This window comes from Hyperoodon ampullatus, assembly GCF_949752795.1.
Source record: "Hyperoodon ampullatus genome assembly, chromosome: 8".
NCBI lineage: Eukaryota > Metazoa > Chordata > Mammalia > Artiodactyla > Ziphiidae > Hyperoodon > Hyperoodon ampullatus.
In genome coordinates this window covers 33,928,565-33,938,818 of record NC_136921.1, presented here as the reverse complement: position 1 = coordinate 33,938,818, position 10,254 = coordinate 33,928,565, and the positions used below count along the sequence as shown (strand labels likewise).

General features: G+C 35.1%; 1 protein-coding gene across 1 annotated transcript in view; it reads left to right on the top strand.

Moving 5' to 3' along the window:
• Positions 1-1,122: 1,122 nt before the first annotated feature.
• CARF (calcium responsive transcription factor) overlaps positions 1,123-10,254 on the top strand; it is a gene marked incomplete at its 3' end in the record, with an annotated part of 34,877 nt that continues 25,745 nt past the window's right edge. The window contains exons 1-4 of the mRNA XM_079709892.1: positions 1,123-1,200; positions 1,659-1,883; positions 7,566-7,686; positions 9,366-9,495. Coding sequence (XP_079566018.1) covers positions 1,132-1,200; positions 1,659-1,883; positions 7,566-7,686; positions 9,366-9,495 — 545 coding nt within the window. The 5' untranslated portion in view covers positions 1,123-1,131. The remainder of the gene's footprint in view (positions 1,201-1,658; positions 1,884-7,565; positions 7,687-9,365; positions 9,496-10,254) is intronic.

The window sequence follows — 10,254 nt, the reverse complement described above, 5'->3', positions numbered from 1 at the left end:
TAGGGTTTAGAGTGATGGAATTATCGTGTATCCTGATTGTGATGACGGTTATCTGTGTTAAAATTCATAGAGCTATACATCAAAAAAAGAGTTCAATTAATGCATGTAAATTTAAAGATAAAATTTTAAAGATTTTTTAAAAGAATTTATGCTGTCTTTCAAAAAATAAAATTATAGGGTTGGGTTCTTAAAAAAGATTCTATGAAGTTTATTTTATATTATAAATTTTTCAGTGGTGTTCTTCAGCAGTTTCATTTTGACTTTACTCCAATTTTGAGTCATAAAACATCATTCTTTTTAGATCATACAGAATCCATTAGTCACTATACTATAGGCCAGGGTTTCTGAACCTCAGCACCATTAACATCTTTATGTGGGGGCTGTCCTGTGCGTTGCAAGGTGTTTAGCAGTTCCCTTAACTTCTGCTCATTAGATGCCAGTAGTACCCCCTCCAGTTGTGGCAACCAAAAAAGTTTCTAGACGTTGCCCAGTATCCCCAGGCAATTAGGGGGTGTTGGGGGTATGTGTAGGGGCAAAATCACCACCAGTGGAAAATCACTGTACTAGGCCTAAGTGGCTCAACCTTTTTAGAATACATATTTCTTCATTTTCAAAGCTTGTCATGCTAATATTAAGTGGTATAATTGTATGTTATGGTAAGAGTTGTGTGTATATAATCTCCTCCTGTACCAAGAGATCTCTTTCAAAATTATCTAATGCTATGATAGGGCACACCTCATAAAATTAAAAGCTTTTATTTAGATTACATCTTTGTAAAATGAGAATTTTAGAAGAATTTGAAAGGGTGTAACAACAGTACCTGTCACATAGCAGCAATCTTAATAAACCAGTACATGAGTGCAATTAAGGATAGGGTGAGGAAACTACATAGCACTGTCTTGAATTTATTCTGCTGCCTTTGCAAATTATTTAACAAGAATGTTCATTTTATTGATCTTATAGGGTGTAAATGATTTAACCTAAATTGTGTAGGGTAACACAATAGGGGAGATGAGAAATTTATTTAAGACAAACATTCTATTAAAATATTAAGTGCTTTAGTTGATCAGATATTTAAACTCTTTCAGGTATTAAATAATAGAAGAAAATGGAATTGAATATGATACCAGCATGGAACAGTCTGTTGATTCATTAAGAGTCAACCATAATGATTCCGAAGAGTCAAAAACCGATTCTCAGGTATTTGAAGTAGGGATTCAACTGGGAACTTTTTTCCATTTAAAGGGAAAGCAGCATGCAATTGGACAATTTTTTATGTTTAAGGAATAGTGTTATATTTAATGTATTCAAGAATTTTTAAAATTCTATCATATTTAATTTTATAATATAGAACTTTAATGTATTCATGAAAGTTTATATGTAAAGAAAAATCTACATATTGAATTATAAATATTTCATCATTTCACATTGTATTCCTGTGGACAATTTGAAATAAAATATAATAAAAATCAACAGTTTCACTTAAGAACTTCTGTCTATATCAGTCTGTAAATTGATAACCCTTGCAAAAAGTAAAGTGAATAATTAACTGAAAAATTAATATGTCTCCATCTTTTATTAAAAACATTCTATTTTTTAAAAATTGTAACTTATTTTACAAACACTCAAGTGATTTTTTTTTTTTTTCTTTGCAAAAGCATCTAAGCTGTATGGACTCCAGTGAGCCTTCTTTTGGACAAGATGGTTCCCCTAGAGTTTTACCCATTACTACTGCAGTGGATAATTCACTCACATCACAGAATATACCAGGGCCCCTGACTCAGACACAGACTCTTTCTGCAGAGCAATTCCACCTAGTGGACCAAAATGGGCAGCCTATTCAATATGAGCTTCAGTCATTGGGGGATTCTAATGCGCAAATGGTGAGTACGTTTTTAAAATAACCAGTTTTCTGCTATTTAGCAAAATGTATTAGTCTTACTAGATGACCTTAATTTCTTGACACTATTGCTTTACATTGCTTTGAAAATACTGTTTCCATGACATTCATTTTTAAGTTATATAAGGATTTAAAAAGATTTCCTTTCAGGACTACAGAGTACTTCAAACCAGTACGTCCCAGCTACTGGTGCTTTGAGATCCGTTGGAAATGTAACATAATCTGTCACTAGTGCTAAAGTGCCAGAGCTTACATATAACTTACATTTATTTTTTGTATATACATTTGACTGAACTCAACGTTGTTTGCTCTATCAACATCTCAGTTACTGATTTGTGTGACACATGCTGGTATGCTTTCTTGAAGAAAAAGAAAGCAATGGAAGTACCAGTGGAATAATGGAATTTAGACATACCCTTACTGATCTTTGTAAGTAGATATGTAGGTGTCATGTGAATAACAATGCATAAAGTTGACAGTTCTGCTCTAAACTGTTAGCCAAAAATATTTATGACCAAGTTCACAGTTGAATAGATGTGGTGATAGATGGTTTTGATTCAAATAAAATTAATGAGAAAAAGTTCTAAATTGCTCTCTGACTAATAATATATTTATATCAGTAATAATATGAAGAATAATGTATCTCTTTGTTTGCCTATATTTTCCAAATTTTCTACAACAAATTTTAATTCAATAATAAAAATTATTTTAAAAATCATAACTTCAATTATAAATTATACTTAAGTAAGCAACCATTTAACCCAAAATTCTTGTTTTTGTTTCTAGTCTAAAGCATTCTAGAGTTAATCTATGTCCTTTTGCTCCCTTATAATCCAGCTAAATTTTGGCATTGAGAGTAATTGGTTGAGAGGTGGCTAACTGTAGACAACTTTTTTGTGTGTATGTTCAGGCTCAACGTATTTCTGGGCTTACTTCAGGACTGAAATGCAAAGTTAGGGTAAGCTTCTGTAATCATACTGCATCACCAGCAGAGGTTAATATGCAACAAATAATCTAGATGTGAACCAATACATTTTAATATTTCATGTTCAAAATGAAATGCTTCTGTAATTTCCCCTCTTATTTGACATTTATTCTAGTTTCTATCAGAACATTTAGAAAGTCTGTGTGTTCTAATGGAAGGATAAAAGAGTCTAAATGTATGAAGGGTTATCATTTTACACATGGTACCTTTCCTAAAAAGCATGTTAAAGTTGCTTATTTGTCTGGGTCTGAAAAAAGTTCGAGTTCCCATTCTCTTTGTAATTGTATTAAATGTTCTATCTGAAGTGATTATAAAGGTGATTTTACATTGTTTGCGGTAGGAGATGATACAGAGGGTTGCTTGAAGTTGTGAAATAGGAAACATGTGGCATGAGCATGAAAATAAATGTAAGGAACATGGAGTGTAAGAAGCTATCTTCTCCAAAGAACCAAAGATCAGAAGGTGGTGATATTCTGGGAAACTTAGTGGAGCTTTTTTGTTTATTTTAATAGACTTTAATTTAAAGAGCAGTTTTAGGTTCACAGCAAAATGAGAAGAAAATACAGAGAGTTCCCATATACCCCCAGCCTCCATATATAGATAGTCTTCCCATTAGCAAAGTCTCCACCAAGTGGAGCTGTTTGTAAAAAATGACTTTTTTTTTTTTTTTTAAGTATGATTTTTTTTCACATAGAAGCTTTCACGGAACTAGTAAAGATTCTGTAGTGGGTGAATCTGCAGTGGATGAGAGGAGGTTTTGGAGTGAAGCAGGGATGATATTTTTCATTTACTAGAAATATTGTACACAAAGAGCCCAGTAAATATAAAACTACTCATCAGCCAAGATTTTCTGATGATTTTCATGGTCAGCCTCAAAGAAAATGTATTGCAGCAGATGACTCTTCAAAACTATGTTTATTTTCATAGCAAAGATTAAAGATAATTACTTTTTTTGGTAATAGAAAAAGTAGTATTATCATCACCATTGTCAAATTATATGAATTAAAAATAGTTTTTTAGGTAACAGGTGGAATAAGCTAAGGAAACAGAAAATGGAGGAGACTCTTTTCTACTGTGCCTGGGAAACAGTTTCAAAATTAAGGGGATATTCCACAGATCAGTCTTAATTATGAAATTTTCATATGATTGAATAAATTATAAGTTTATTATATGTGTTTTATTTGGATTTAAAAATAACCACAGCACTCTTATTTTCTAAGAATGAATGAAAAATTTTCACACATATTTAATCTCATTTACAGGGAGTAAAGAATTAACAACAGTATTATTACTATTGCCTTTTAAAGTCCAGTAGGGTTTTCATATTGTTTTATTTTTGTCTTTTTTTAGGTTAAGTAACATAATCAGATATTGGGAGACAGTACAGAGTAGTGGTTAAAAGGAGTCAGACTGCTTGGGTTTGAATTTCAGCTCAGGACTATATAGCTCTGAGTTACCTTGCGTGAGTTTTGTAACCACTGTGTTGCAATTTCCTCATGTATAAAATGTATATAGTTCGTATACATGTCATGAAGATTAAATAATGTAATATTGGGTTGGCCAAAAAGTGCCTTTGGTTTTTAAGTAAAAATAAAAGACACATTTTTCATTTTCACCAAGAACTTTATTCAACAATGTATTCACCCTTTTGTTCCACTACTTTCTGCCATTTTTCAGGCAACTTCATAATTCCATCTTCCCAAAACTTTTTATCTTTTTGAGCAAAGAACTCTTGCAGGTGCCTTTTAAAGTCTTCCAGGGAATTGAAATTTTTTTCCATTAAGAGAATTTTGTAAAGATCTAAATGGAAATCCGAAGGTGCAATGTCTGGTGAATATGGTGGATGAATTAGAACTTCCCAGCTAAGCTGTAACAGTTTTTGCCTGGTCATCAAAGAAACATGCGGCCTTGCGTTATCTTGATGGAAGATTATGCATTTTCTGTTGACTAATTCCGGATGCTTTTCGTCGGGTGCTGCTTTCAGTTGGTCTAACTGGGAGCAGTACTTGTTGGAATTAATCATTTGGTTTTCCAGAAGGAGCTCATAATAGAGGACTCCCTTCCAATCCCACCATATAGACAACCTCACCTTCTTTGGATGAAGACTGGCCTTTGATGTGGTTGGTGTTGGTTCATTTCGCTTGCCCCACAGTCTCTTCCGTTCCACATTATTGTACAGTATCTACTTTTCATCGCCCATCACAATTTGTTTTAAAAATTGAACGTTTTCATTACGTTTAAGTAGCGCATGCGGGAATACGGTCAAGAAGGTTTTTTTCGCTTAACTTATGTGGAACCCAAACATCAAAGCGATTCACATAATGAAGCTGGCGCAAATGATTTTCAGTGCTTGATTTGGATATTATGAGTATGTCGGCTATCTCCTGCGTGGTATAACGTTGATTATTCTCAATGTCTCGATTTGATTGCTATCAACTTCAACTGGTCTCCCTGACCGTGGAGCATCATCCAGCGAGAAATCTCCAGCGCGAAACTTCGCAAACCACTTTTTTTTTTTTTTTTTTTTTTTTTTTTTTTTTTTAAAGGATGAGACTTAACTTTATCTGTAACACTTTATTTTTTTTTATTTTTTTTAAAGAAGATGTTGGGGGTAGGAGTTTATTAATTTATTTATTTATGGCTGTGTTGGGTCTTCGTTTCTGTGCGAGGGCTTTCTCTAGCTGTGGCAAGCGGGGGCCACTCTTCATCGCAGTGCGCGGGCCTTTCACTATCGCGGCCTCTCGTTGCGGAGCACAGGCTCCAGACGCGCAAGCTCAGTAGTTGTGGCTCACGGGCCTAGTTGCTCCGCGGCATGTGGGATCCTCCCAGCCCAGGGCTCGAACCCGTGTCCCCTGCATTAGCAGGCAGATTCTCAACCACTGCGCCACCAGGGAAGCCCCCGCAAACCACTTTTGATGCGTTCAATCAGACACCGCCTTCTCCATGCCACTGCACAAGTCTCTTTTGCATTTCAGTTGCATTTTTACCTTTCTTGAAATAATAAAGCGCATAATATGCCAAAAATGTTTTTTTTCTTCCATCTTCAGTATTAAAATGGCTACACAAAATTCACCAATTTTGGGACTTCCCTGGCAGCGCAGCAGTTAAGACTCCAAGATCCCATTGCAGGGGGCCCGGGTTCCATCCCTGGTCAGGGAACTAGATCCCACATGCATGAAGCAACTAAGAGTTCACATTCTGCAACTAAGGAGCCCACTGGCTGCAACTGAGGAGCCCACATGCTGCAACTAAGGAGCCCACCTGCAGCAACTAGAACCCAGTGCAACCAAAAAAATAAAAAAGTATGATGCTAATAAACATCTATAAAAAAATTCACCAATTTTGATCAGTCTTTTTTTAAATGCACACTGATATGACAGCTGTCACATAAAATCTACAGAATTGTTTTGAATGAAGTTAAAGTCAACTAAGTGCTACTAGAGCCATCTTACAGAAAAAAACAAACGAACCTTTTGGCCAACCCAATGCATGTAAAGTCCTGCCGCTTAGTATTAACTCCACAAATGAAAAGGAATTATCATCCTCAGAGTTTACAGTTGATTTTCATGCTGAAGTAATAAGAGGTATAAGAGATATGGCAAGATATTTTTATCTCAAGAAACTTGACAAACACTGAGGGAAGGAAAAAATTTCTACTCTTAATTTCTGGGAAATGTTTATGATTATATTTAAAGCTTTCCGTTTTGTTGAGATTTAAGGGTTGTTTTTTTTTTCCAAATTTAAAGTTTTTCAAATGACCTTCTCTAAAAGTGATGCCATCTCTATCAGGCCATCAGCAAAGTTTTCATGTTTTACATAGCAAAAGGGAAGTTTGAGAAAGTGGGTTGGAATGATCAAGGACAGTTATTTGCCCTAGGGAAAACTGAGGACAGGGGATTTCAGGTAAAACAGTAAAACTGTTAGTAGAAGAGTAGTTTTTAGGTAATAAAGTTTATAAGGTATCCAGAAAGTCTGCAAATATAGGATAAACTTAATTTTAAATAATATATTAGTTATATTTTTAAATGATAGGCTCAAAATGTTTTTCTTCAACTTTAGACACTTTCTTAGTTGACATTCCTCTAAATTTGAGGCAAGGAGTTCATTTGTTAAACTGAAAAAAAACAAAAACAGCAAAGGAAATAATAAATATACAATTCCCCTATGTTTTCAGACTTTTTCTGTAGTATTTCTTATAGACCAAGACAGGATATATAAAAATGCAGAGATATAAAAATAAATTCTGTTTAATTAGACATGTAAGTTACTGTTTTTAAATGAAAATGACTTAAAATATGAGACCAGTGATTATCACACAAATAGGTCAAATGTGTGGATAATACAGTAGGTAGAAAAAAGTAAATATATTTAGTCTAGTCAGAGACTTACTTGTTCAGGTTACTAAGTAATTAGACCTCACGTCCATGTAATGATTAAGACCATAGGTGGTTAAGATCATAGGACATAGGATCAAACTGCCTGTTTTGAATCCTAGCTTTACCACTTATCTATTGTGAGACTTTGGGAAAAAAATTTTAGGTACCTCAGTGTTTTCATCTATAAAGCGAAGAAAATGATAGTATCTGCTGTAGAGATAGGCATGTCTAATAATTTTTTAAGTAATGATTCTTTTGAATCATTGTAGACTTATGCATTTGATTTTTTTAAAATGCTTCCAAGATGATTGTTGCCAGCCCATCAGAAAATGGACAGGTGCTGCGTGTAATTCCATCTACCCAGACAGGAACGACACAAGTGATTGTACCTCAGGGGCAGCTTGTGGATGTGAATAGTCCTCAGGGTGAGTAATCATGGGATATAGGGGATTTAAGAATGTTTTAAAGAACGAACGTATATTCAGAAAATCACCTCATGAAAGTCAGTGCTTAAATTGATCTCTTTGGGTGAGATTGTGAACTGAATGATTAGAAACAGTTTCTTAGCCCAAATAAATTTCAAGTTCATTTTTCAACTCCTGTCTAGGTTAGCTGTCTATTTCATTTTGGAATTCTGTGAAGCTGGTTGACTCTTGCTTCCTCCCAAATGACCAGTGAGCATAAAATAAATTCTTCTTAATTTTAATAACAGTAATAATGACAGCAACAATAACAAGAATATAGTGCTAATAGCTACTGGAGAAATTTTTATTTTATATTTTTATCAGTGTTGTTGTTTGATATGTGACACTTTTTTTTTTTTTTTAACTATTCTTCTCATCCTCTTTGCTCTTTTCCTCTTTGCTCCTTCAGGTTCAGAAAGAATCATGCTCCTCATTTTTAAAAATATATTTATTTATTTATTTTAATTTATCTTATTTATTTATTTTTTGGCTGCATTGGGTCTTCATTGCTGTGCATGGGCTTTCTCTAGTTGTGGCGAGCGGGGGCTGCTCTTCGTTGTGGTGCGCGGGCTTCTCATTGTGGTGGCTTCTCTTGTTGCGGAACATGGGCTCTAGGCTTGTGGGCTCAGTAGTTGTGGCTCATGGGCTCTAGAGCACAGGCTTAGTTGCTCTGCGGCATGTGGGATCTTCCCGGACCAGGGTTCGAACCCGTGTCCCCTGCATTGGCAGGCAGATTCTTAACCACTGTGCCACCAGGGAAGTCCGTATTTATTTATTTTTTATTTTTGTCTGTGTTGGGTCTTTGTTGCTGCACGTGGGCTTTCTCTAGTTGCAGCAAGCGGGGGCTACTCTTTGTTGTGGTGTGCGGGCTTCTCATTGCAGTGGCTTCTTTTGTTGCAGAGCATGGGCTCTAGGCGTGTGGGCTTCAGGAGTTGTGGCATGTGGGCTCAGTAGTTGTGGCACATGGACTTAGTTGTTCCGCGGCATGTGGGATCTTCCTGGACCAGGGCTCGAACCCATGTCCCCTGCATTGGCAGGCAGATTCTTAACCACTGCACCACCAGGGAAGTCCCCCTATTTCTTTTTATTTTATTCTTTTTCTACCTATTTGATAATATCCCTATTCTTTTCCTTTTTCTTCCCTTCCTTTTCCATCTATTTAAATCTCTTTTCTAACATCATAGCTACACTGTTGTCGTTTTTTCATAGATAATGCTTTACGGCAAATATTCTTACTTTAGTGTTATGATTCTTTGTCTTTGGTAACAGTTGTTACAACTTAAGGAAAAAAAACATAGTTTGCAGAAAACATTACAAACATGGTATAGAAACTAAAAGGAATTAGTTTTCCATTTTCCTATTATATTGTGATACTATTAATGTAACAATTACTTCTACCACTTTTATATCCTAGCTGTTCAATATAAGTTCCAAAACTTAGTTACAAAACTTCAGTAGTCAGTATTACAGTTTAAAAGTAAACAAGTTTATCAGAGAAATTCTCAATAAAGTATAAGTTTTATTATCTTTAGCTTCAGAGTATATCTTTCCTATTTCAAATATATTAGTTCCAGTTCATTACATTCTCATGGTCTTATTCAAGATATTGATGTTGCTTTGTTCTTGTTCTTATTGTTAAGATGTCTCTGAAGAGAAACCCAGTGACAGAAACTTACCAACTGTAAGAGTGGATTCTCTAGCAGACAATAACAGTAGTTACGTTCTTCATCCACAAGCATCCCTCACATTGCCCAAAAAGACAGTGACCAGGTGAGTCAATGAGAAAGAGGAGCTCATCTTTGGATATCACCATGGAAATCTCTTTTTACATTATCACATTTAAAGCTGGCTGACTATAGAGAAGATCAGAAATTCAGAAAATAGAATAAACCATCATCAAATACATCCTTAATCATTTTAATAATATCTTGGCAATAAAGGAGCTACTTTAGAATCTATAAAAGGCCAACATGCTACTTTTCCTCAGTGACATTTGCCTGTTATCTTTTGAAGCAATTTGTAAACATCTGGCACTAATAGAGTTTTTTAAAAAAAGAAATATCCATTCTAGGTCCTATAATTTTTTTTTTTTTTTTTTTTTTTTTTTTTTTTTTTTTTTTTTTTTGTGGTACGCGGGCCTCTCACTGTTGTGGCCTCTCCCGTTGCGGAGCACAGGCTCCGGATGCGCAGGCTCAGCAGCCATGGCTCACAGGCCCAGCCGCTCCGCGGCATATGGGATCCTCCCAGACCGGGGCACGAACCCGTATCCCCTGCATCGGCAGGCGGACTCTCAACCACTGCGCCACCAGGGAGGCCCTAGGTCCTATAATTTTTAATGGTTCTTCATCACAATTTTATGCATTTAATTCCTCTGTGGTAAAGTGTTTAAAATGTTTTTTGTTAATGTCTATTTCAGCTTTTATTTTTGCCTAAAAATAACACTTTATAATAATTTAGGGAAATACAGACATGGGTTTTGTATTACTTATATTTTATTTGTTCTATGAAAATATTTTAAAGGTAACATAA